The 27053-nt window shown below is 48.5% G+C and overlaps 2 protein-coding genes across 5 annotated transcripts in view; one reads left to right on the forward strand and one right to left on the reverse strand.

Annotated features, from left to right (window-relative positions):
* LOC133365151 (uncharacterized) overlaps nucleotides 1-2059 on the forward strand; it is a 45045-nt gene extending 42986 nt beyond the window's left edge. The window contains exon 15 of the transcript XR_009758115.1: nucleotides 1789-2059. The gene's annotated coding sequence lies outside the window, so the exon portion shown is untranslated. The remainder of the gene's footprint in view (nucleotides 1-1788) is intronic.
* The window catches only part of KIF9 (kinesin family member 9), a 42352-nt gene that overhangs the window by 913 nt on the left and 14386 nt on the right, over nucleotides 1-27053 (reverse strand). For all 4 annotated transcript variants that reach the window (XM_061586611.1, XM_061586609.1, XM_061586608.1 and 1 more), the window contains exons 9-20: nucleotides 22896-22960; nucleotides 20693-20770; nucleotides 18235-18303; nucleotides 17559-17663; nucleotides 16614-16669; nucleotides 13250-13340; nucleotides 10758-10891; nucleotides 9137-9337; nucleotides 8600-8808; nucleotides 4665-4844; nucleotides 4321-4436; nucleotides 1838-1942 (exon numbers count right to left, since the gene is read on the reverse strand). In XM_061586611.1, coding sequence (XP_061442595.1) covers nucleotides 1838-1942; nucleotides 4321-4436; nucleotides 4665-4844; nucleotides 8600-8808; nucleotides 9137-9337; nucleotides 10758-10891; nucleotides 13250-13340; nucleotides 16614-16669; nucleotides 17559-17663; nucleotides 18235-18303; nucleotides 20693-20770; nucleotides 22896-22960 — 1409 coding nt within the window. The remainder of the gene's footprint in view (nucleotides 1-1837; nucleotides 1943-4320; nucleotides 4437-4664; nucleotides 4845-8599; nucleotides 8809-9136; nucleotides 9338-10757; nucleotides 10892-13249; nucleotides 13341-16613; nucleotides 16670-17558; nucleotides 17664-18234; nucleotides 18304-20692; nucleotides 20771-22895; nucleotides 22961-27053) is intronic.

The raw sequence follows: 27053 nt of genomic DNA on the forward strand, positions 1-27053 counted from the left end.
TGGCCTTATAGGCCCCTTCCAACTCTCCTCTTCTATGATTCTATGAATACCCAATGAAAAAAAGGCCTTGAAATAAGAGGGATGCAAGCACTTGCCTTCCAGATTCCTGATAATCTCAGCTTTCCATTAAAACAAAGTTAGTTTAAGCCTTTAGCCCGGATGGTTGCAGAAAAAAAAGATCTAAAACATTGTGGGGCTTCTAGTGAAGGGTTGGGAGCCTAGAGTGATTTCTGGTGGGTTGCTCAGTGATCAACATTCCCACCCAGTTCTGTTCTGCTCCTCCTGCGCCTTTTCTTTCCGTCAGTTTAAATACTCCACCGTCCCCGATCCCTAATCTTGACATAAGTTATAAAAATAGCTGCACAATTCAGCATTAGGCCAAATCAATAGTTTAAACACACAGGAACTTTTCAAGATTTGCAGACCTCTTCCATGGGACCCAAATGCAGCTCCCTTGGGTCTATTTTAGGTTTCGCACTGGCCCACTCCACCAAATGCAGCTCCCTTGGGTCTATTTTAGGTTTCGCACTGGCCCACTCCTGCAGGCACTATATGTGTGGCATGGCTGCTAATCAATTTGCAGTGTTCTACGTGACAGAAGGAGTGCACATTCCATTGTCTAAAAATCACTCGCAGGAATGACTCCATTGCTGGCTGGTTCGTTTATGCATCTAGCAGAGTGCATGTCACTTTGGTGGGCCACGTTTTGGGTGAATGTGAGAAGAGGCCTACGCCACAGCAGGCTGTCACTGTGGGGAAAGGGGAAGGAGGAGTCAACCGCGCCCTTCTCATGCCCCACAGAGAGCAGAGGTGTCTATTATTATTTATTAGTCGCTGGCCACCCAAAGGTCTCCAAGCGACTTACAACCATGTTAAAAACAAAAACATATCATGCTATAAAAATAAAGCAACAACATCCCCATGCAGCCACAGGAGGCTTTGGGAACATAACAAACATTTCAGTCCATCAAATGCCTGGGGAAAAAGACAAGGCTTTTCCAGCACCAAAGAGATATCAGTGAAGGTGCCAGGAGGACTTAACTGGGGAGCCTATTCCACAGATGGGAGGCCACAACTGAAAAGGCCTTCACCCTTGTCACCAACCTCCGAGCCTCCCTCAGAGGGGGGACCTGGAGAAGGGCATGACAAAGCTGCGTAGCATGACAAAGAGGTGCAAGTGACAAATTTCTGTTCATATCCTACTGATTTTCTGAGACATGTCTCAGTTTTGTAACCTGAACACCAGCAACAACATCTCACCCTCTGGATTCTAACAGCCACAGATGCATTTTGTCTGCAGGAACTGGCCAGACAAAATCTGAATGTCCAAGAATCCATTCTATCTTTTTGTGCTCCAAATGCTCACGTTGCCTGACAAAGGATTCAGAGGAATTTGGGAGCTTTAAAGGCCTTTAAACTCATGCTTGGTTCTAATGAGAGACATAATGTTGTTGATTTTATGTCACGGTTTTCATAAGAGCAACACAGGGGCCAACAATTTGATCTTTACAGGAGGTCGGCAGAAACATATGAGCCTGGCTGATGGATCAGGGCGGTGGCCCAATTAGTCCACCATCCACTTCTCACACCGTCCAACCAGATGCTCCAATGGGAAGCCCGTAAGCTCCACTTCCTTGGAAACCACAGGGCACAAGAATTGGCCTGCTGCACTAGGCCAAGGGTGCATCTATTCTAACCTATTCATTTCGCTTGGCTAGTCTGGCTGCCTCTAGAAACTCAAGAGTCAGGGCCTAAAAAGGATAATGCCCATCTCCTACTTCCCTTCAGCACCTGGTGTAAAACCAAAGGACTCCAGAGGTTAAGAGGTCTACTGTACCTTTCGGTCCACCTTTGCTTTGGCGTTGTAGAAGGAGACAGAATCCGGGCAGAACGGCAGGACTTCCTGCTGCATCCGGTCAAATCTCTCCTGTTCATCTTCATCCTGGGAGAAAGAGAAGAGTGGAATGCAGAAGCCAGGTAGACCTCAAGAGGGAAATAGTGGGGTTCATTGGCTTGCAGAGCAATTAAGGCCTACAGGATGATGGGATGATGCACTCTATAGCATGCAAGGCTCCCTCTGGCTGGGGTTGGGCAACAGGCAGCGCCACTATACTGTGTGGCCTGCATACTGGTACGATGTCCGTTATGTCCCAAGGACACTTTTGGAGCCTCGTTAACTTGAAGATGGATCCAGCTTAGGCCATCCAGGGAAGGGCTGTAGCTCCGCCCCTAAGCAGTGGGGTATTGGTCCCGGGTTGCAGGGGGGTCTCCGTCCCGTTAGTGTTTTGGGAGACAGGTCACAGAGGGGTTCCCTTCAGCCTGTACAGGAAGTGTCCAGCGGAGGCTGCCACTGCTCTTTGCCACACTCGCAGGGCTGCAGGAGATGCCGGCAGGCAGCATGCCTCTATGGTGGGAAAGGAGGGGTAGGATGGAGAGAGGCTTTTGCTTGCACAGCTAAGGAGAAGGAAGAGGCACTGCTGTTACTGCCGCTGCCTAGCATGGCAGGAGCGAGCGCACCCTCCTTCACTTCACAGCATCACTCAAGTCAAGATGCGCCCCGCCAAGCAGCAGTGCCAGCAATGCATACACACCATACATTTAAAGCACATGACTTCCCCCCTCCAAATCCTGGGAGCTGTAGTTTGTTAAGGGTGCTGAGAATTGCAGCTCTGTCAGGGCTGAACTACAGTTCCCAGGATTCTTTGGGGGAAGTCATGTGCTTTAAATGTATGGTGTGTATACAGCTGGAGTCTCCAGTTGTTCATCTCCAGCAGGGGCACAATGCCGGGAATCACTTGGGTTGATAAGTGCGTTTGGAGTGCGTTGTCATCAGTATGCTGATGACACGCAGCTCTACTTCTCCTTTTCATCTTCTTCAGGTGAGGCTGTCGATTTGCTGAACCGTTGCCTGGCCGCGACAATGGACTGGATGAGAGTTAACAAACTGAAGCTCAATCCAGACAAGACTGAGATGCTGTTGGTGGACGGGTTCTCTGATCGGATGGTGGATATATACCCTGTCCTGGACGGGGTTACACTCCCCCTAAAGGACCGGGTTCGTAGTCTGGGAGTCTTTTTAGACTCTTCCCTCTCACTTGAGGCTCAAGTAGCCTCGGTGGTTAGGAATGCGTTTTACCAACTTCGGTTGGTAGCCCAGCTACGTCCCTATTTGAGTAAAGAGGACCTTACATCAGTGGTACATGCTCTGGTAACCTCACGTTTGGATTACTGTAATGCGCTTTACGTAGGGCTACCTTTGAAGACAGTTCGGAAGCTACAGCTAGTGCAAAATGCGGCGGCCAGATTGCTGACAAGGACCAAGCGGTCCGAGCATATAACACCTGTTCTGGCCAGCTTGCACTGGTTGCCAATATGTTTCCGGGCTAGATTCAAAGTGTTGGTATTAACCTATAAAGCCTTATACGGTGCGGGACCACGATACCTTGCGGAACGCCTCTTCCGATATGAACCGGCCCGTGCACTACGTTCTGCTACGAAGGCCCTCCTCCGGGTTCCAACTCACAGGGAGGCCCAGAGGGTGATGACAAGATCTAGGGCCTTCTCAGTGGTGGCCCCCGAACTATGGAACAGGCTCCCCGAGGAAGTGCACCTGGCGCCGACTCTGCTTTCCTTCCGGCGCCAGGTCAAAACCTTCCTATTCTCTGAAGCATTTTAAGTTACATTGATCTAATTTTAATAATGTTTATTGTATTGGGTTGTTAATTGTATTTTAGTATTATTTTGTTATTCATTGTATTTTATACTATTTTATGTTCACCGCCCAGAGAGCTATTGCTAGTCGGGCGGTATATAAATTTAATAAATAAATAAATAAATAAAAATAAGGCAGCCTGAAGTCCAGGCTGGGGCCTGACAGAATGAATGTGTCAGACTGGGCCTATCTGGCTTGCATGTGTACCAAAACATCCCAAAATCTCTGGCCCCCAAAGAGGAAGGTGCACGGCCAAAGAGATACAAGGGGCCTTAAGTTGCAACACCAAGCGGTAGAAAGAAAGAAAAAACAGGAAAGGATCCTACGAGGAAACACTTCCCCTTTTTCTCTTATAAATCATAGTGAGCCATTCAGGAGGGAAGAGAAGTCCTCCTCCAATTAACCTTGTAATACACATCATTGCGGCACACACACACACAAATAGCTTTTCTCTCCCCAAAGGGCACAGAGAGTCCTACAAGAAATGTTGGGGATTTTCTGGAACCACTTGCTCATTGCCTGTGCCAAGATCTGATTAGGTGCCAATGGCCGATTAGTGCTTAGCAGGTCGAGGAAGGCCAACGAATGCCTTTCTCAGCCTTACTTACCAGAGTCAGGACTCTGTTAATTGGAATCATGCCGAGCCTTATAGATCCCCCAGGCCTGAGTGCCTCCTGGACCTCTTCTGGGATGAGGAAGGACTCGTTGTACCAGATTTCAAATTCTGAGAGGCAAGCGGGAGATAGGCAGGGTTAGAACCGCGAAAGCTGCCTCCACCAACCAGGTGCCCGCCAGCTGCTTTGGACTACAGCTCCCGTCAGCCCCAGCCCAGCACAAAACCAACCGCAAGGAAGGTGGTTCAACACAGGCTAAGCGCTAAAGCCGGCGCCCATTTGCAGCACATGCGGTGCTCAAAGGCGGAGGCCCTTTGCCAGCCTGCAGCTGGGAGTACCTGTGACCAGCCGGCTGCGGCACTGATCCACCAGGTGTTGGCAGTACTGGACTTCGGAGCGGAGGTTTTGCAAGTCATTGTAATCCTCCCGGTATTGTTTCTTCAGGTCCTTCAGCTTCATAATCAACAGGAATTCCTCTTCATCAATGATGATTTGTCCTTCTTCGTTCTGGTACTCTCCTGCAGGGCCCAAGAACAGAACAAAGTTTCTTCTGGGATGTCTCAGAAGGGTAAACAAATCAGGCCATTAACAGATATGGGGGTGAGTGGCCACACGTTAGGCTGAAATCACTCGTGAGCTTTCAAGCTACTTAATGAACACTTGCAAAGCTACCCCTTCCTAAGGTAATGCTATTAAAGTGGGAAATGTCACAGCGACCCTCTTGTGCTGTGTGGGAAAAGACATTCTCCACACACACCCCGCTCGCCTACCCAAGATGCTGGCCCTCAGTGCCCTAAGCTGCACTTGGATACAATCCCATCACGTTGTGGTTGGTGACAGTCTGGCAGCATGTAAATATCCCTTTCCTGCCTCAGTTTTGCCAGCTTGGCCACCCTTGCTTTCATTGTCTGCTTTCTCTACTCTCCATTGAAATTGATGAGGTTGGGATAAGGCCTGTCAGTTTCATCACTGTCTGGCTCTGGTGAAGCTGGAAACTATGTCAAAGTGCTCACCTTAAGAGTTTAAAGCCCTAAACTGCAGACTCCGAAACTGCAGTTAGTGCAGAACGCTGCAGGCAGTTTAGTGACAGGAGCGAGACGCTGTCAGCATATTAACACCTCTGCCCAGGGATCCACACAGGTTGCCAATTTGTTTCTGGGCCAAGTTCAAGGTGTTTCTATTGGTATGTAAAGCCCTTAACAGCATAGGATCAATTTACAGTAGGACCCCGCTTTTTGGCGTTCCGCTAATACACTCATACGGCACTTGTTCCGCGTTTACGGTGTTTTTCAGGCGTTGGGCACCATTCTACTGACGGAGTTCCACTTTTCAGTGGGTTTCGCTTTTAGGCGGGGGTCTGGAACATAACCCGCTGTATTAGTGGGGCCCTACTGTACTTGCAGAACTGCTTTACCTCGTATGTGCCCACTCGACCACTTCGCTCTATGGAACAGGCACTCTGTTACAGGTACTGCATAATGCTCGTTCCACACTTGTAAGAAATCGTTCTTGTAGTGAGGCAGCACCTACTCTTTGGAACTCCCTGCCTATTGATACGTTTTGATTTTTTTAGTTAGCAGCTGTTTTAATTGCTTGTTGTTAACTGTTTTATTGATAATTTTAATATTTTTTTAAACCACTTAGAGGTCTTTACATTCATGTGGTATATACATTTTGTTAAATAAATTAAGTAAAATAAAAATGACTTAGGCTCCCCAAAATCCTAAAGCCTGCCTTCTTGGAAGTTCTGCTGCCCTCAGAAGTTCCGGGGGGGATAGTCCAGGAGAGGGCATTCCCTGCGGCAGGTCCTAGGATGTGGAATTCCCTCCCCACAGAGGTGCATCTGCACCTTCATCGTATGCTGAAGACGTACCTCTTTACCCTGGCCTTTGAGACCTGAGATATATATATATTTTAGGACCAATCCTATTCTCGTGACTGTAATTTGTTTTAAATTGAACACTGAATTTTAAATTGTTGTAACCTGTCCTCGACCCTTGTGGTGAAACGCAGGTAAGAAATCAAATAAATCATCAGAATCAATTTCACCAGTGGTCTCTCGCCTTCTCTTCCCTCCCCACCACCACTCAAAAATGATGCACAGGTAATACTTTATAAAATGATGATGGTGGTGGTGGAAGGGTGCATCAGTGAAACTGACCAGTCTTTCCCCCTTACCTTTCTCCAGAGCTAGGAGATGGTGAAAGAAATAGGCAAAGAAAAAGAGGAATCAGGTTAGGGCACAGGTAAGGGCACCTCATCCAAGTGACCAAAGAAACACGTCCATATAAGGAGACTAAAATGTGAAAGCAACACAGCGGAGACTGGTCCGTGAGGGCAAATGGGTCAGTGCCCCACCAACCTCAGTCTGCCCTCGGCCTGCCTTCTTATTACAACCAGTTCATTCACAGGGCAGCAGCACTCCCTGCCAACGTCCTCCTCCTTTGCCTCAGCATTGCCCCCTTGTAGAGCTCAGCAGGGAGGAGGAAGAGGACGGGAGCAAAACTAGACTGAGCAGGCTCTGCCTGTCTTTGTCTCCTGCTCCACCTACTGTTGGCCCCCCTGCCTTCCGCCCCACCAGTCCCAATGGGGACCAGCCGCCACTGGCCATTCCCAGATGTGTTCAACTGAAGAAAAAGTGGAGAGCTGAACAAGGCACTTCAGAATGAAGAGAACCATTCTTGGGCTAGTCATCTGTTTAGCACCCAACAGAAGACGTTTGTTGTTGTTATATGCCTTCGTCAATTACAACTTATGGCAACCCTATGCATCTTTTTGCATATGTTCATAGGGTTTTCATGGTAAGAGGTATTCAGAGGTGGCTTACCACTACCGTTTAAAGTAGATTTTTTTTTTATATATTTATAGGGTTTTCGCGGTAATAGGTATTTAAACAGTAATGGCAAGCCGCCACTGAAGTAGAATTTTTTTTTATATATTCATAGGGTTTTCGCAGTAAGAGGTATTCAGAGGTGGCTTACCATTACCATTTAAACTGGCATTTTTCTCTGATCCACCGACAGCGAGAGAGAGGCAGAGAGGTGCTCAAGAGCACTGTACATTAAATGGCATGAATGGAAATCAGCCTCTATCTTTCTAGACCTTCTGCTTTTTTAATATCTTCTTAGGCTGTTGTACTTAAACAAGAATATCCAAAGGCTAATTGTACGAAGAAACTCCATCAGAGCTGGTGTTTAAGAAATCTAGTTGAACCCCTGAGGGTTTGAATCTTGGTTCAACATCTAGGCCCCTTTGTGGAGACAAATTAAGCACTCTCTGGAAAAATCTTGTTTTCTCCAACTTTGGTTATGGATGAGGCAACATTACAAGCATTGGAAGAAGGGGGAGGGAGGGGCCACACCTGGAGGATGCCCAGTCAGCGCCTGGCACAGGCACCAGCCCAACCCACTTGTGGTACTGCTGCTGCTCAATGCTGGAGGACTCTTCTGCAGATTCTGCAGCAGAAAGCCTCAGCCACCATTCATCCCTGCATCAGCGGCGAAAAAGCAGTCCAGCCCAGCCGGGAGTTGCACCCTCCCAACACCCCATGCACCGCTACAGGAAGCCGGGGGGGGGGCCTTGTTGGCCCAAGCGCTGCCTCCCCTCATGGGCCACCCTCTGGGAGCTGCATGCCAATGGTGGGTGGAGCTTAAAAACTGTCAAGAAGAATTACTATCAAGAAAAGTGTATCTCAGGTAAACAAGGTAAACACCGTTCAAGAATACATTCCACCCAGGCACAAACACCCGAGAAGGGCACTGAGCAAGGCCAGTCAGGGGCATGGCCTTGAAAAGGGTGTGTGGCCTAGATAAGAGTCCTTAGGGCCAGATATAGAGGGCTGGAGGGCCACATTCAGCCCCCAGGCCAGAGGTTCCCTATCTCTTAACACTTTGGTCTTCAGCTGGTAGGCAGAGCCCCAATCTACCAGGTTACAGTCTGTTTTAAACAGCATCACAACCACCACATCAATATACGGTAAAACCCTAAGAAATGGATCCCCAAGTGCATGTTTGGGTTGAAGGTGGGTCCTGGGGGGGGGGGGGCTGGAAAAGTTGAAGAATACTGTATTGACACATAAACTGTGAGCCCACACCACATGTTGTGGCAATGAGTTCCACCAGCAGCAGCAGCAGCCATGCCTAGCACCAAAGCAGGAATCTGACTGCATGCAACTGTGTTGGTGGGCATGGAATCCCTCTCCCAACTGTGCTTCACAGGAGTCTCTCTTGGTCACAAATGGGGCAGCCCAGCTGCTGCTGCTGCTGCTGCTCACCTTGCTGCTCCCGGTCAAATTTCTGGGCCTCCAATGCCTGCCGGATCATGTCCATCTCCTGCTTCAGCATGTTGACTCTCTGGGCGACCTCACTCATTTTCTTCTTGCGATCATTCAGGATGGTTTTGTTCTCCTTGAAGATCCGGCTGATTTCGCTCCCGCGCTCGTTTTTGAAGTCCTCAAAGGCTGTTGCCTTTGCAGGTGGGGAACTGTTTCGGGAGAAGAGGCGGGTGATACAAAATTAGCCATTCCAAGCTGCAGAGCCTGCGGGATGACCACTGGGGCACTCTGGGCGAGTCATGAATTATCCTACTGAGCCGGGAGTAAAATAAGCAAACTCTCCTGTGCACAGTGAGGAAGGGAAGAATTTGTATGCTAGAGATGGGCTCCATAGGTAACTGCCTGAGTCAATCTGAACTATAAAACCAGAGGAGGGAGCAAGGAACAAATTCTCCCCTCTGCATAACAGCACCCTAGTTGACTACAGACAAAGCTCACACCTTCCTAAGAGGAAGCAAAGCGATGCAAAAAACCAACCTGGGCCTTGTGGAGGAGTCCTCTTTTGGTGCAGATTCAGAGCGATTTGTCTCGAAACTGACAGCATCCGGTTCCCGGAGCAAGGGATCCCTTGCGTCCAGGTCCTTGGTGGTCGCCACTACCTGGCTGCGTGATGGGGAAACGGAATCCAGGTCCTTCCCAGAAACAGGACTTGCAATACCTTCCTTCCGCGTAGTGGGGCTGGGAAAGAAATGGAGGGCTACAGTTCATGGCAGGATCCAGGCCTCCTCTGCCTGAGCTTCACTGAGGCTTGCAGGTCATGGTTTGACCCTCTGGGGTGAAAATGGGTCACACACCGTTCTACCATGAGACACTTGAGGATGCTGCTTTGAAGGCCACCATCAAAGGCCGACCAAGGGAAAGTCCTGTGGCAAACAGGCACATTGGAGAGTCCTGCTTTGGTTTTCCATCCATATAAACAGGGCTGTCTCCATCTAGGAGTCCTTTGGTGCCTTTGAGAAGGAGCGCACTATATATTATATTCCATAAAGGAAACCACAGACCTGAACTTACAAGATCTGAACAGGGTAATTCATGACAGATGCTATTGGAGGTCTCTGATTCATAGGGTCGCCATAAGTCACAATCGACTTGAAGGCACATAACAGCAACAAACGACATGCTCTGTATTGATGAGTCTCTCCCAATTTCAGAGACCAGAAAGATAAACGTTCTCTCTCCTCTGATTCTTCCTTTCTATCTGGCCCCCTCCTTTTTGCTACCATTTGCTTATTTTTGTTGCTGTGTGTTTGTGTGCTAAATTTAGTTTAAAGCAGCACAACAGTAGCAGAGTGTAACAGCGAATGTTGAAATGCGAGTGTGCCAGCGTGCATGTGTATTTGCCTAAGAAAGCGGGCTTTTACCTGCATCAGCATCACTGAGACTGGAGACTTAGTAAAATAAGAAAAGCTACTTTATTTATAGAAATACATAGTAGATAGAAAGGCATACCTAGTTCTAACTAACTAAGTTGGAGGCGCAACACCCAGGCATGGGAGTTGCCCTCATGGCTAGGAGAGAGCAGAGACAAAGGGTGTCTCCTGTCTCCCAGACAGTCAGAGAAGAAAGAAGTGGAAAGGGCAGAAGGAGGAGGGGCAGGTAAGCTTCCCTAAAGACGTAACAGTCTAATGGCCAGAAGGAACTACATGTAGTTTTATTTGTAAGCTGCCCTGAGTTCCAGTTTGGAAAAAGGGCGGGGTAAAAATAAAGTTTCAATTCAATTCAATTCAAGGAAGTCAGTCAGAGAAGATAATCAAGCCTATCCATCTGGAGGACCCTAGCTCTGTCTTCCTTCTGGAACATAAACAAAAGAACAAAACAGGAGTTGCTCTTGCCCCACTTCCAACAATTTTGTGCAAAGCTATATTTACAATTGGGAGGGGAGAGGTACGACACAGAGAATCTCTGGGCCTGCCACCATGGGCACCTGCCCCCCGGTCGAAGGAGGGACCATAAACAAGCAGTCAACTGCCCACCGCAGCAGACAGAGAGGCAATGCCTCTGACTCCAGACCCCAGGAGTCACATTTGCCGTGGCCCACAAAAGCGCGTTAAATTCTACCCGGAGACAAGACGATGGTGGAAATGAGAGGGGAACCAACCTGACTGCCTCCTTCCCTCTCTTTGCTTTTGTTTTCTTCCCACCAGGTTTGGATGAGAACGGAGCGACTCCGATGCCAAATCCTTGCCCGTCGACTTCTCCAACCAGGTGGCCTTCAGCATCAACCAGCCCTGCCTGACAATGGGGAAGGTTAGATGCAATTCCGTGAGGTTTCAAATCTTTATTCCTGGATTCAGCAGCTGGGATTCTGCACAATGGATAAAATAGCCCCACATACACACACACCAAACTCTGTTTTCAGGATAAAATTCTACAATTAAATTGGCTTATATGAGTTTAGACTTTGGGGGTGGGAACAGGCTGTAGCTAGGAAGCCCCCCTCTCCACATCAAGCTTTAGAGAACTACGTTTTCCAGTGTGGATGAGGAGCCTGTGGTTCTCCAGATCTTGCTTGACTACAATTCCCATCATTCTTGACCATTCTGGCTGAGGCTGATGGGAGTTTTGAGTCCAACAACATCTTGAAGGGGGGGGCACAGGTTCCCTCCATCCCTGATCTGGAGTGTGGGGAACTTGTCCTGGAGAACAAATATCCTTGGTTTAATCTCCAATGCAGTTAAATCCTTTATATATAATAGCCCTGAAGTGGCTGGCTTTTTTTGTAATGGAAATTCAGAACCATTTAGACGATGGAAACATCCTCTGTGGAAACATCTGATTGAATATCTTAAAGGCTTATATAAAAAGTGGATGACATGGGCTTCCCCTGCTCTTACATTCCGATAGGTATGTGGAGCGTGGCCATAAATCTTGGTCTCCTTTGGGGGCCACATGCTCTGGAAACCAAGACTACTCCAGCCAGAAGGGAAGTGTGAAGATGTTCCAGCAGCTGGGTTCATGTCTGGCATTCCTCTTGGCTGGACCAGGTATTCCAACGTTCTACATTTTATACATCCCATTTTTCTGTATGTCAGTGCTCTCAATTTTTGCACCTTGACAGAGCAAATGAAGGGCTAAACTGACCGACTGTGCGCTTGGAAGAAGGCCAAAGGGCATACAACTTTCATTGCCACATCTCCAGAGCTTGGAAAAGTTACTTTTTTGAACTACAACTCCCATCAGCCCAATCCAGTGGCCATGCTGGCAGGGGCTGATGGGAGTTATAGTTCAAAAAAGTAACTTTTCCAAGCTCTGTCTAGACCTTGGGCAGAAGTGGGAAGGTTTGAACTTGGGTATAACTTTGGGATTTTGTCTGTGCTACTTGTTTCTTGCCACTGCTGCTCCTGCTTGTTAATTTGAATAAATGTTGTTTGACCATATCTCAGGTAAGGGTGGGGGAGAAATTCAGTTTGCAGTTGAAGCTGAATCTATCATATTTGCACTTTCCAATACGATATGAAAGCCAAAACGCAGCTGTCCTTGAAAATTCACACTTTTCCCAATTTTGCGAGGCCGTGCTCCAACCAATGTTTATGAATGCATATATTAGAGGAAAGGGTGCATTAAAAGTATAAAATATGAAAATATATTCTAATATAATGCATTTTTGTATTTTTTCAATTTTTGTCACTATAACATACTCATTGTATGAGGCAGTCAAAATTGCATACAAAAGTGTGCATTAGGAATAATTAACACTAAAATGCTGAAGAATTTTCAGGATTTTTTAAAATTGCAAACTGCTGCAGAAGTGTGGAGAACTCAGTTAAGATGGGGAAAGTGAGAGGCAGAGAGAACGGAAACAGACAGGTCCTTCCATCTGTAATCTGTCGGGGGGGGAGAGACTACTCAGACATCTAAATTGGGGTCACAGACTTCCTGGGGTGCTGCGCTGAGCCAGAAATAGATACAGTAATGCCTCTGTTAAGGAAGTCGATGCGTTCCTGAACATGACTTCTTTAAGAGAAACTTTGGTGCCAGAGGTAGGAATAACATGGAAATAATTGGGATAGGTTCCTACAGCACCAAAACCAGGAGGAGTTCAATATATTTCAGCCAACTTTTCATTCAGAACTAACAGGCATGTCTGAAATGAAATAACCGGGTCAGGTCAGCCTTGCATACAGAGCACTTGGTTTCTTCCAAAATGTGTCTGGGGATCCCTGTCTATTATCATGTAGCATCTTGCTAAAGCAATCTAAAGCTCTGAGCACAGTTCTCCTCTCCGTGCGCTTGACCAAACAGGCAAGGGGCAGGCACCACCACCACCCTGTGCTTGGTATCTCTCTCTCTCAGTCTCTTTGCCACCCTCTCCTGCACTCAAGCAGTAAACAGTGCTTCCTGGGCACGGCGAAGGAACCTGTGCCACCTGGCAAGCAGCGCCATTCCAGCCACACGTGAGAGAGCTGCCTGCAGCAGCCGCGATCCAGTAGACAAGGAGCCACATTCTATGTCAGTGTGTGCACACACACCCCACAGCACCCAGAAAAGGAGGATTTGTTAACGGAGGTATTACTGTGTACCAGAATAAACTGCAGATGCTGACCCTGGCCCTGGGTTCAAGTTCACACACACTAGTGCAGCAACACAAACCTTTTGGACTACAGACAAGGTTGCAAAGTCATTTTTGTCTATCAGTGTGTATTTGCTCCGCAGTCTGGCTTCCACTTCCTGCTCTTGCTGGCTAAAGGGAGAGAAGCAAACTGGTGAGCTGAGCCGTCTGGATAAGAGTGAACGTTGAGGCTTTGCTAGTGTGTAAATGTATTTAAGCTGTTAACTGTTTAAAAGGCAAAAGACCCTGGGGACTCAAGAACAAAGTGAGCAGAGAGGAGTAGTCAGCACTGCTAGTCTGGGTGGAGGGAGGGAGGGAGAGGGAGAGGGAGAGGGAGAGGGAGAGGGAGAGGGAGAGGGAGAGGGAGGAAGGAAGGAAGGAAGGAAGAAAGGAGGGAGGGAGGGAGGGAGGGAGAGGGAGGGAGGGAGGGAGGGAGGGAGGGAGGAAGGAAGGAAGGGAGGGAGGGAGGGAGGGAGGGAGAGGAAGGAAGGAAGGGAGGGAGGGAGGGAGAGGGAGGGAGGGAGGGAGGGAGGGAGAGGAAGGGAGGGAGGGAGGAAGGAAGGAAGGGAGGGAGGGAGGGAGGGAGAGGAAGGAAGGAAGGAAGGAAGGAGGGAGGGAGGGAGGGAGGGAGGGAGGGAGAGGAAGGAAGGAGGGAGGGAGGGAGGGAGGGAGGGAGGGAGGGAGAGGAAGGAAGGAAGGAAGGAAGGAGGGAGGGAGGGAGGGAGAGGAAGGAAGGAAGGAGGGAGGAAGGGAGGGAGGGAGGGAGGGAGGGAGAGGAAGGAAGGAAGGAAGGAAGGAGGGAGGGAGGGAGGGAGGGAGGAAGGAAGGGAGGGAGGGAGGGAGGGAGGGAGGGAGAGGAAGGAAGGAAGGAGGGAGGGAGGGAGGGAGGGAGGGAGGGAGGGAGAGGAAGGAAGGAAGGAAGGAAGGAGGGAGGGAGGGAGGGAGAGGGAGGGAGGGAGGGAGAGGAAGGAAGGAAGGAAGGGAGGGAGGGAGGGAGGGAGAGGAAGGAAGGAAGGAAGGAAGGAAGGAGGGAGGGAGGGAGGGAGAGGGAGGGAGGGAGGGAGGAAGGAAGGGAGGGAGGGAGGGAGGGAGGGAGGGAGAGGAAGGAAGGAAGGAAGGAAGGAAGGAAGGAAGGAGGGAGGGAGGGAGGGAGAGGGAGGGAGGGAGGGAGGGAGGGAGAGGAAGGAAGGGAGGGAGGGAGGGAGGGAGGGAGAGGAAGGAAGGAAGGAGGGAGGGAGGGAGGGAGGGAGGAAGGAAGGAAGGAAGGAAGGGAGGGAGGGAGGGAGGGAGGGAGAGGAAGGAAGGAAGGAGGGAGGGAGGGAGGGAGGGAGGGAGGGAGGGAGGGAGGGAGAGGAAGGAAGGAAGGAAGGAAGGAAGGAAGGAAGGAAGGAAGGAAGGAGAGAGAGAGAGCACCTGAAGGCATCACTATTGCAGCTTTGCCCAAGCTGCTGCCTCCTGATGTTTTGGACTACAACCCCCATCAGCCCCAGCCAGCACAGCGGTCATCCAAAACAGCTGCAGGCAATAAGCCTGTGCAAGGCTGCTTGAGGAAGTGCTCTTGGTTCTTCCAGGCCAGTTTCGAGGCAGGCAGTCTCAAGGGTTCGCCTTCCTTCTGGGGAAAACACTTTCTAGGGCAGAGGTGGGGAACCTTTACCAGCCTGAGGGCCTCACTTCTTTGTGGAAACCTTCCAGGGGCCACATGTCAGTGGTGAGCAGGGCCAAAGGCAAAAGGGAAGGCCGGACAATGGACGTGGCTCTCACTTTTGCACAGTAGGCAACATCCCAGCAATACAAAAGTCTGAGGTTTCTACACACCCATCTGTTCATCATCTACATGGAGGAGGGCCGGGATCTCTTCTCGATCGTCCCAGAGTGCAGGACATGGAATAATGGGCTCAAGTTGCAGGAAGCCAGATTTCGACTGAACGTCAGGAAAAACTTCCTGTCAAGAGCCATATGACAATGGGACCAATGACCTAGAGAGGTAGTGGGGCTCTCTGACACTGGAGGCATTCAAGAGGCAGCTGGATGGCCATCTGTTGGGAATGCTTTGATTTGGATTCCTGCATTGAGCAGGGGGTTGGACTTGATGGCCTTATAGGCCCCTTCCAACTCTACTATTCTATGATTCTATGATCCATTAAAGCAAGGAAGAGGCATTATTATCACAGTTCAAGGACACATTCCAACAGGGTCATAGAATTGTAGAGTTGCACGGGGCCTATAAAGCCATCAAGTCCAACCCCATGCTCAGTGCAGGAATCCAAATTAAAGCTGTCCAGCTGCCTCCTGAATATCTCTGGCGCTGGAGAGGTCATTGCCTAGGGAGGTGGTGGGCTCTTCACCACTGACATGTGGCCACTGGAAAGTTTCCACAAAGGTTTCCTTGAGGAGAAAGCACTTAAGGAGGCTGCAGAACAGGACTTAGGAGGGCTACAACCCGGGGAGAAGAGTCCTGAGGGCCAGATAGTGAGCCCTGAGTGCCGCATTTTGCCCCCGGGCCTGAGGCTCCCCACCCCAGTTCTAGGGAATGAACAACGGTTGCATCAGTGTACCTGTGAAGCATACCCTTATATAGACTGCCCCAACTTTGTGGCCTTCAGATGTTTTGCACTATAACTCCCATCAGCCCTAGCATGAATATCCAACAGCCAGGGATGATAGGAGCTGTAGTCTGAAACATCTGGAGGGCAGCTGGTTGGGGAAGGCTGCCCTAATACGTACCAAATGTAGGAGATGTTTTGAGAAGAAAATGGCATGGTACGTGGACCTCCTGCATAGCAATCCAGAGGGCAGCCAGGTTGGGTTCTGGCCAAGAGCCCCTGAAGGGCCCCTCCTTAGGTGGGAGGGTGGCGCTCTCATTCCATGATCCGCAGCAGTGTTGGGTTCTGCAACTCAATCCTGCTGTAGATCGCGGACAGGGAGCTCACAGGCACCCTCCCAATACACAGTGCAGACCTCAATACGCCTGCCCGCATGCCCCACCACATGCCCCACCTACCTCTCTTCTCAGTGTGAATGCCTGCCATCGCCCAAGATGGGGGGAACTTCCCTAAGGAGCTGATGCCCCTGATGCCGTCTTGGTTCATGGCAAGCATGCGCACTATGCACGCACATCATTCACACAACATGAGTGGTAGGTGGGTTGTGCAGGCAGGCTTATTGAAGCCCATGCTGTCTATATTGGGGAGGGGCGCCTGTGAGCTCCCTGTCTGTGATCCGCTGCAGGCTGTGGGGTGTGTGTGTTGGGCTACGTGCCACAGGCCTGGGGCAGGCTGGTGCCCAAGGGCCCAATCATACCTGGCACAGGCCCTGATATCAATCTGTCCTCTGATGAATGCAAGTGAAGGGTTTCTAAGTATAGACATTAGCAAAGCATGACCACAAGCAGTCCTAAGTACTTACCCCAGAATCATTTTGAACTGGTTAAACACTTCATGGATTTGTCTGATGCTCACAATCTGGTGAAGCAGAGAGAATTACAGGGATGTCCGAGGAGCTCTAACGAGGCAGATCCCCTAAGCCAACGTTTTAAACTACATTTCGCAGTCCAAAAGCCGGGTCAGACACTGGCTTTGAAATGGGAATTGCCAGTATCCCACAGCAAAGAGCAGCCTTCACCAACCTGGTGCCCTCCAGAAGGTTTAGGACTACTACAACTCCCATCATCCCTGACTATGGCCATGCACGCCGGGGCTGATGGGAGTTGAAGCCCAACACATCTGGAGGGCAGCCATTTGGCGAAGGCTAGCAGGCAGCGTAACTGACTGTGGCTTCTGCCCTGCTGTTCCACCCAGCTCTGGTCTCCCTCTGGCTGGGATTTGCACCAGCTCCTTGCGTGCTCGACTCCCTGCACCCCAGCACCAGCGGCCCTCATCTGCAGAGCAGGATGCCTCTGAACAGCTGTTGCTGAGAGTCACAAGCGGGGAGAGTGCTGCTGTCATGCTCAGGCCATGCTGGCAGGCACCTGGCTGGCCATTGTGAGAACAGCATGCTAGGCTAGAGAAGCCTTTGGTCTGATCCAGCAGGCAGGCTCTCCTTCCGTCCTTACGCTGTTGTGCTCAGGTCTGGCTTGTGCGCTTCCCTGCACCCCAGCACCAACGGCCCTCATCTGCACAGCAGGATGCCTCTGAATACACTGCTGAGAATGGTTGCCCACTGTAAGAACAGAGTGCTGGGCTCAGATGGGCCAGGCTCTCCTGATGTTCTTACAACCCCCTCCCCTTACTTTGCATGGCCCTGCCCTGGGCCTCCTTATTTTCTAACAAGCAAGAAAGGGAGACCGCCACAATAATTATTTACCCAGCGCGTATCTGAACACATCCCTACGTCCGCAAGAGAGCTACTTACATCTAGCTCATCTATGGTTCCTTCGAGGTACCGTCGGACTTGAGAGTTGATCTCTGCCACCTGGATTTCGTTCAGGGGCTCGTAAGACACCGGAGGGCGATTGAGCTGAACGCAAGAGAACAAAGAGCGGCAGACAGGCACGCCTCAGAGGAGGCCACAGCTCAGTGAAGGTCCCAGGTCCGATCCCCAATGGCATCTCCAGGGAGGGCTGGGAATGTCCGCTCCCTGAAGCCCTGGAGAGCCACTGCCGGCAGACAATGCCGATGGATGAATATCCCCATGATCTGACTGGGTATACGGCACCTCCCCATGTTACTTAGGTGGCTGAGTGGCATCATCCTGTGGCTGCAGACGGGGGGAGGGCAGAAGCCAACCAGGCTAGCGAGCTCACAGCAAATGCAAGATTCTGACCAGGGATTTCCTGATCTGTAGCTCATCTCTTAGGCACTGCACTACTTCAAGCAAAATGCTGACCATTGCGGCGTGCATGCGTGCCTCTTGCTTGTTCCTGTGGCCAGGAACAGTGGAAATGTGAAGTGCTCCCACACCCTTGAGGCAGAGCAGTAGCTCCGCAGGATCCATGTTGGTGAGGGCTGGCGCGTGTCATGGGTGCAAGTAAGTCACCACCCGCTGATATGGGAGAAGGGTGCCTTTGTCCTCCGAGGCTGCTTCTTACCAAACTGTTGTGCATTGCCAGCTCATCCTTCAGATAGAGGACCTCTTTCTCCAGATTCTTCACCATCCGCTAAGCAAAGCAGAAGAACAGCAGGTGAGCACATGGGGGCCAAGGAATAGGAAAAGTGAGATCCAAAGCTGTGTTTAGCCAATCAGCCAAACAGTCGGACCCAGAAGGTCCTTCCTATCTACACTCATCAACACAGACACACACCTCAGCCGGCAAAAAGGAAAAAAAGGTTTATATATTATTATTATTATTATTATCATCATCATCATCATCATCATCATCATCATCATCATCATCATCATCATCATCATCATCATCATCATCATCATCATCATCTTTATTTATACACCGTCCTTTTTCCAAACTGGAACTCAAGGCGGCTTCCAGATAAAAGTAAGTACATATCATTAAGAACATATAAACATATAAAAATCAGCATTAAAACAGAATTAAACTATTAAGATGTTAAAACCAATTAGCCATACACTTAAAATACTGCAACCCAGTTTAAGAGCATACAAGTAGAACAATGACATACAGCACCCTCTTCAATCACTACCCTTAAAGCCTTCAGTTCCAAAGGCCTGCCAGAAGAAAAAAGTCTTTAGCTGTCGGCGGAAGGACTGCACAGAGGAAGCCATTCTTGCCTCCCTAGGGAGGGAATTCCAGAGCCTAGGGGCAGCCACCGAAAAGGCCCTGTCTCGTGTCCCCACCAGTCGCACTTGTGAAGGTGTTGGGATTGCGAGAAAGGTCTCTCCTGAAGATCTCAGGGCCCGGGCAGGTTCATATAGGGAGATACAGTCTGACAGATAGCCTGGACCTAAGCCGTATAGGGCTTTATACGTCATAACCAGCACTTTGAATTGTGTCCGGAAACAGACTGGCAGCCAGTGGAGCTGTTGCAGCAGAGCAGTTGTATGATCCCTGTAACCAGCCCCAGTTAACATTCTGGCTGCAGCTCGTTACACCAACGGAAGTTTCCAAACAGTCTTCAGAGGCAGCCCCACGTACAGCACGTTACAGTAGTCTAAGCGGGATGTAACTAAGGCATGTGTCACCATGGCCAGATCAGACGACTCCAGGAACGGGCGCAGTTGGCGCACTAGTCTTAACTGTGCAAAAGCACTCCTGGCCACTGCAGAAACCTGGGCCTCCAGGTTTAAGGCTGAGTCCAGAAGCACACCCAAACTGCGAACCTGCGTCTTCAGGGGGAGTGTAACCCCGTCCAGCACGGGGTTACTATATTACTATATTTGTTTTATTTCATCTATATATATTTAGGAAACGTTGAACCCAACCTCCTGACGCTTTTGAAGTTCTCAGGGTAGCTTACAACAAATGAAACAAAGCATCAATTAAAAACCAGTTTCTGTTTGAGGGATTCTTTATGGATATAAACAATCCTAAAGTGACCGTGGTGTTGGGACCAGAATAGGCACTCTGATGGCCACTGCCAAGCTGGTGCTCTCCAGAGGTTTGGGCCACAATTTCCATCAGCCCCAGCCAGTGTGCGATCGCTGGGGCTGATAGGAGCTGCAGTCCAAAACAGCTGGAGGACACCGGCTTGGCGAAGACTGCTCCACTGGCTCAATTCTGATGAGCTCTGATTAATTTCAACCTCCTTCCCTGCAAAAATTTCAGCTCCCCTCAAAAAGGTGACACAAACACACACACACATCTCTTTTCAAAGGCCTGTGAAAAGGCACTTCAAGCCAACCAAAATTCAACTACCCCAATTTCAGCCTGACCCTGCAGGCTTCAGGATCCTGCAACCTGTATTGTATTCTTCACCCTTCTGCTGTTACTATCTAGGGCTGGATTCCAGTTATGCTTCTGTCTCTTTGCTTTGGTGTGGCTCTCCCTGGATAATCATTCCTGTCTTGCTGTTCTGAGACAGCCAGTGTGGTGTAGTGGTTAGAGCAGCCTTTCCCAACCAGTGCCTCCAGATGTTGTTGGACCACAACTCCCATCAGCCTCAGCCAGCATTGCCAATGGTCAGGAAGTTGGGAGTTGTGGTCCAAGAACATCTGGAGGCACACTGGTTGGGAAAGGCTGGGTTAGAGTGTTGGACTACGACCTGGGAGACCAGGGTTCGAATCCCCACACAGCCATGAAGTGTACTGGGTGACCTTGGGCCAGACACTGCCTCTCAGCCTCAGAGGGAGGAATGGGAAACCCCCTCTGAATACCGCTTGCCATGAAAACCCCATTCATAGGGTCGCCATGAGTCGGGATCGACTTGAAGGCAGTCTATTTCCATTTTTCTTGCTGTTCTAGGCAGCCTCACCTATGGACTATGTGCAGGTATGGCCACTCACAGCCCAGCCAACTGGTGACTCCATTCACTGCACCTAGAGAGGGGAGTGGCCTTCCCTTTAACCACTGAGCCACCAACCAAACCGCCCCTCCCAGCCAACCAGTGGATTTGCCCAAAACGGGCAGCACCTACCTCTGAGTTGATTTTTTCATTAACAATTGGCTCAGTAGTCACCCATTTCATTCTGGTAGCAAAACGAAGTGTGGACAGCTAAGAAACATTAAATGTCATCATGGTCACCACTTAACAATTGTTCTGGACTCAAAACCTTCTGCTTTAGGAGCCATATTACGAAGACCATCTGGAATCCTTATTGTTGTGTATTTGTTTGTTTGTTATCAAATTTCTATCCCGCCCTTCCACCCAGGAGCCCAGGCAGCGAACAAGAGACAAAACACTAAAAACACCTTAAAAAGGATTTTGGAAACATGTAGACTGAGATAAGGTCTCTACTTAAAAGGCTTGTTGAAAGAATAAGTTCTTCAGTAAGTGCCAAAAAGATAACAAGAGGTGGCACCTAATATTTAAGGGGAGGGAATTAGGTTCCACAACACTAAAGGTCTGCTTGCTATGTTGTTGTTGTTATTGCAATTTCTTGCCCACCCTTCATCACAAGGTCCCAGAGCAGGTTACAGCAATTTAAGAATGCAATATTAAAAACAGTTTAAAACAAGTTACAGTCAAGAGAATAGTGTGGGATTTAAAAATATACCTCTCACGCATCAAAAGGCTAGGGGAAAGAGGTGTGTCTTCAGCATAGAACGAAAATGACAGAACAAAGGTGCCAACCCCACCTCTGTGGGGAGGGAGTTCCACATTTTGGGAGCTGCCACAGGGAATGCCTTCCCCTAGACATCCAAGGGTGATGAATCACAAAGAGGGCCCTCTCTGCCAATCTTAACATCCAAGGGGGTCCTAAGGAAATATCTCATTTTTTTTAATATTTGGGGGCTAAAGTCATTCACAGCTTTAGCCACTAACGTATGCACCTTGAATGAGACCTGGAAACAAAGTGGCAAACAGTGTAGCTGTTTTAAAACTGGGGCTATGTGAGATCTAAATGAGACCCCAGCCAGTAACCTGGCTGATGCATTTTGGACCAGTTGAAGTTTCCGAGTTGTCTCGGAAGGGCAGCCCCATTGCAGTAATCCAGTCTTGAAGTTACTAGCACATGGAGTACTGCAGCCAAGTTATCTGTGCCCCAAAAATACATTAATTTTTTTATCGGTCAGAATCATACGCTGTTCTTTCTCTAAACAGTAGTCAGCACCTGGCATTATGGGGCAAAGACTGGGGCCCACAGATGCCAAAAGAAGTAGCACCACCATCCCAACATGACCAATAGTCAGGGATGATGGGAGTTGTAGTCCGTGACATCTGGAGGACACTGTGATGTTTCACCTACTATGAATTGATATTGTTGTAAATAAGGTCATGTATATATGCTGAGTTTGTATTATAGACACTATGGTAGGTAGAGTGAAAGTGGGAGGGGAGTGAGTGAGTAGAATGTTGGAGTGTGCTGGCTGCTGATTGGCTGACTGAATGGAGGTGGGTGGGATGTTTATGAGCACATGCAGACAGCCTTGTCAATGGGGCAGTTTAGAGTAGGGTCAACATCTGTTTTTATTTTGGGATTAGATTGAAGAGGGGAAAATTTAGCTCAGGAATTATTAGATTGGGCAGAGTAGGCAACTATTTGTGTAACATAATTGAAACACTGAACTGAAACCACAAGCTTTTGAACACTGAGTGAACTTGTTTGTTTACATTTTATTTACATCTGCTCCTTTAATAAATACTGTTTGTTTGTACACATGCCTGGTCATGGGCTATGCTCTAAAGCAGCCTTTCCCAACTGGTGTTGGACCACAACTCCCATCAGCCTCAGCCATTGGCAATCTGGAGGTACACTGGTTGGGAAAGGCTGCTCTAGAGCATGAGATGCTAGTGTCTATGGTACAGCGAGAACCCAAGAGAGGGTTACAGTGTCAGGGTACAGGGGATCAGCCCGTAGCCTTTTAAGGACACAGAGATTCACAGGGGGGTTGAGGCTTGACTGTATGCCTGGACATTGTTAGTAAAGGCTGGGGGATTATGTCAAAGTCCCTAATAACAACATGACAATGTTGTGGGGAAGTATAAAGTGTGTCTTTATCTGCTAAAGGCAGAGTGATAGCAGGAGAGAAGACAACAGACACCACGTTGGCTATGTCGGCCTTCAACAATCCCAATTACACATTTTTGAGGATGTGCCTGGAAGGTCTGGAATGGTATTTTCATTTCTATGCATGTTTCATCCCCTCAAGTCCCCAAGGGCCAGAGAGCCACTTACCGTCTCCACTATGTGGATGGCTTCACTGCAGATATTAGCCACAAGGACAGTATTGCAATTTCCACCTAGGAGAGACAGAAAGGAAATGAAGGCAGCTCTCCATTCTGCTCAAAAGCCCCTCCATTCTGCATTCACAACAGTGTATGCAAGTGATGTGAGGATCCTACCTTCGGGGAACCATTTCAAAAGATAAGAAGAGCCTGGTGGATCAGGCCAGTGGCCCATCTAGTCTAGCACCTTGTACACATAGTGGCCAACCATATGCCCACGCAAGTAGGACCTGTGTAAGAGCACTGTCCCCTCCTGCAGTTTCTTCACTGACATCTGCGCCAAGGAACTCCAGAGAAGATTCTGGAACAAGTTGTAGGACATATTCCCAGAGCTTGGAAAATTTACTTTTTTGAACTACAGCTCCCATCAGCCCCAGCCAGGATGGCCACTGGATTGGACTGGCGGGAGTTGTAGTTCAAAAAAGTAACTTTTCCAAGCTCTGCATATTCCCATGATTTATGTTGGCAAAGCCAGTTGGGCCTGACCACCTTTCTATAGAAAACAGCTGCTTTTTTCTTATTTGCTCACTGAAGCTTAGAAACGTTCTTTCTGCTGATTTAAAATCCTTAATGCATTTCAGATGACTGTTTTCAAGGGAGAAGTAGAGAACGCAGAAGGCTTTAATTCTGGGTTCAGACATAATCTTGCCTCTCCCTGTTCAATGCTCAATTTACAGGGGGGGGCAGGGAGACCCCCTGGCTCCAGAACTTTTGCAATGGCCCTCTTAGCATTTATTTAAACACATTTCTAAACCGATTAATATTTGTACAATCTTTTAAGCGGTGTACACTATGCACGATATAAAAACAATATCCATTAAAACAAAAATACTACCCAAAACCAACAAAGCAATATGAAAGCTTATAAAAGAGAGATTCGGGGGATTCACACACATAAATATGGAGTTGAGAAAATGTAGCTTGTGAATTTCATTAAGGGCCTCTGTACTTTTCTCCCCCATAATACAAGGGTGGCCCTTGTTGCCTCCCACTCACAACATGAGAATGGAAAGCACATCCTCAAAGGCACCAGGTGTTCCCCTGGGGCTGCACACTGGAGGGGAATCATGGAGGGCAAGCCTGTCTTTCAGGGCTGCTAACCTGCCTAGCCTTCCTATTGAGCAGGGGTGGGGAACCTTTGGCTGTTGGTGAACTACAACTCCTATCTTCCCTGGCTATTGGCTAGACTTTCTGGGGCTGATGGGAGTTGTAGTTGAGCACCACTTGGAGAGCCAAAGGTTCATCACCCCTGTCATTGAGGAACCACAAGACTTTCCTGGAATACAGTTTAAAAACCATTGCATTCCTTCATGCTGTCATCTCAGTGTTGGCAGGCAGAATTGCTCGTGTCTTCTATGCCCCGTTGCCTTCTCTTCACCCTCCCCAGCATTTAATGTATGACATTTATGAGCTGGTGTGGGGCTGCAGTGGCTAAGCAGGATGAGGGTAGCAAGCCCCCGGTTCACACCTTGCCTCTGCCATGAGTTCAGTAGATGGCCTTAGGGAAGCCACCGTCACTCCATTTCAGGGTCCCATCTGCAACACGGAGAGAATAATACTGGCCATCTTTACAAAGGCTGCATACACACCATACATTTATAGTACATTTAAAGCATGAGGCTTGCCCCAAAGAATCCTGGGAACTGTAGTTTGTTAAGAGTGCTGGGAATTGTAGCTCTGTGAAGGGCAAACTACAGATCTCAGGATTACATAAGAACATAAGAACATAAGAAGAGCCTGCTGGATCAGGCCAGTGGCCCATCTAGTCCAGCATCCTGTTCTCACAGTGGCCAACCAGATGCCTGGGGGAAGCCCGCCAGCAGGACCCGAGTGCAAGAATACTCTCCCCTCCTGAGGCTTCTGGCATCTGGTTTTCAGAAGCATGCTGCCTCTGACTAGGGTGGCACAGCACAGCCATCACGGCTAGTAGCCATTGATAGCCCTGTCCTCCATGAATTTGTCTAATCTTCTTTTAAAGCTGTCCAAGCTGGTGGCCATTACTGCGTCTTGTGGGAGCAAATTCCATAGTTTAACTATGCGCTGAGTAAAGAAGTACTTCCTTTTGTCTGTCCTGAATCTTCCAACATTCAGCTTCTTTGAATGTCCACGAGTTCTAGTATTATGAGAGAGGGAGAAGAACTTTTCTCTATCCACTTTCTCAATGCCATGCATAATTTTATACACTTCTATCATGTCTCCTCTGACCCGCCTTTTCTCTAAACTAAAAAGCCCCAAATGCTGCAACCTTTCCTCGTAAGGGAGTTGCTCCATCCCCTTGATCATTCTGGTTGCCCTCTTCTGAACCTTTTCCAACTCTATAATATCCTTTCTGAGATGAGGCGACCAGAACTGTACACAGTATTCCAAATGCAGCCGCACCATAGATTTATACAACGGCATTATGTTATCGGCTGTTTTATTTTCAATACCTTTCCTAATTATCGCTAGCATGGAATTTGCCTTTTTCACAGCTGCCGCACACTGGGTCGACATTTTCATCGTGCTGTCCACTACAACCCCGAGGTCTCTCTCCTGGTCGGTCACTGCCAGTTCAGACCCCATGAGCGTATATGTGAAATTCAGATTTTTTGCTCCAATATGCAATATCCAACTCTTTGGGGCAAGCCACATGCTTTAAATGTATGGTGTTGTAAGGCTTACAATATGTTGTAAAGCTTACAAAAATGCATGTGCAACTTGGAATCTGCATTGCCTGGAACTGGGAAGGACTTGTTCCGCCTACAATCTCTCTCTTGGAACGGAGACTACAAGCTGACCTCATGGCTACAATATCTTATTTTTTTGAATTTTTTTGTTTATTCTTCCTTGTTGTCCCTTGGCCCCTGCTTTGTATCATACCTTTCCTGATGAAAAGTTCTGGAAAACTTGAAAGCTTGCCACCCTTTCAGGGCATTCTTCTTGGTCCCAATAAAGGTATTGCCCAAATGTAGATTTTGGAGGGCTTCTTTCCCTCTCTTATGGATCACCATGATTACCTTTGCTTTTTAAAACTCTATGTTAAGTACTTTGACTTTAAAAAAAATATATCTTTGCAACTGCTAAGTTGCAAAGCTGGTAAAGAATAGTGATTAGAGTGTTTGACCAGAACCTGGGAGACCGGGGTTCAAATCCTCCCCCCACTCAGCCATGAAGCTCACTGAGTGACCTGGGGCCAGTGACCATCATGTCTCAGTTGGTGTGAAGATAAAATGGGGAGTGGGAGAACCAAGTGCACCACTGTCAGCTTCTTGGAGGAAAGGTGGGATATTACTGTAATATCAAAGAATAACAGATTAGCCTTTAAAGCCCCAAATGATCTAGGACAGCCTTTCCCAAGCTGGTGCCCTCCAGATGTTTTGGATTACCAACTCCCATCAACCCCAGCCAGCATGGAGGGAGGGGCACCGTGTGGGGGAAAGGGTGATTGATCGATTTAGGGTTTTTTTTAGATTTCTTACCTGCCCTTCACCACAAGGTCCCAAGGCAGGTTGCAACAATAAAATACACAATTATGAAGCAAATAAAATGGTGACAGCCATAAAACAGGAAAAGTTTAAAAACAGTTCCCTATATAAATCCATTAAAAATAATTCCATATATAAAACCATACAACCGTGTGCAATCAATTCTACATATTAAAACAGTTAAAAATAGATCCAATACAGATGCAGACAGGGATAAAGGTCTCCACTTAAAAGGCTTGCTGGCAGAGGCTGATCTAGGACCATGGTCACTCAAGGACTGCCTAATCCCATATAAACCTGCCTGCTTGCTTAGGTTGCCTTCTGAGGCCCTACTCTGTGTGCAAAATCAGAGGTCTGGCAATTATTAAGGGCAGGGTCTTTTCTTTGATGGCTCCCAGGCTGTGGAATTCCCTCCCAGAGAGTTAAGCGCCTTCTCTTATTCAGGTTAAAAAGTATCCTGTTCAGAAAAGGGGAAGGGGTAAGATGCTCTGAAATACTACCTGCTGCTGTTAAATGCTTACTTTTGAAAATGGGAGAGGGGAGATTACTTTCTTTTCATCCAGGTTTTCAAAGTCAAAATCATCCCCCAGCTCTTATATGGGATCCCCATTTGGATACATTCATTTAATTCCTCGGTGGAATCA

The sequence above is a fragment of the Rhineura floridana genome, chromosome 10 (genome assembly GCF_030035675.1).
Source record: "Rhineura floridana isolate rRhiFlo1 chromosome 10, rRhiFlo1.hap2, whole genome shotgun sequence".
Taxonomy (NCBI): domain Eukaryota; kingdom Metazoa; phylum Chordata; class Lepidosauria; order Squamata; family Rhineuridae; genus Rhineura; species Rhineura floridana.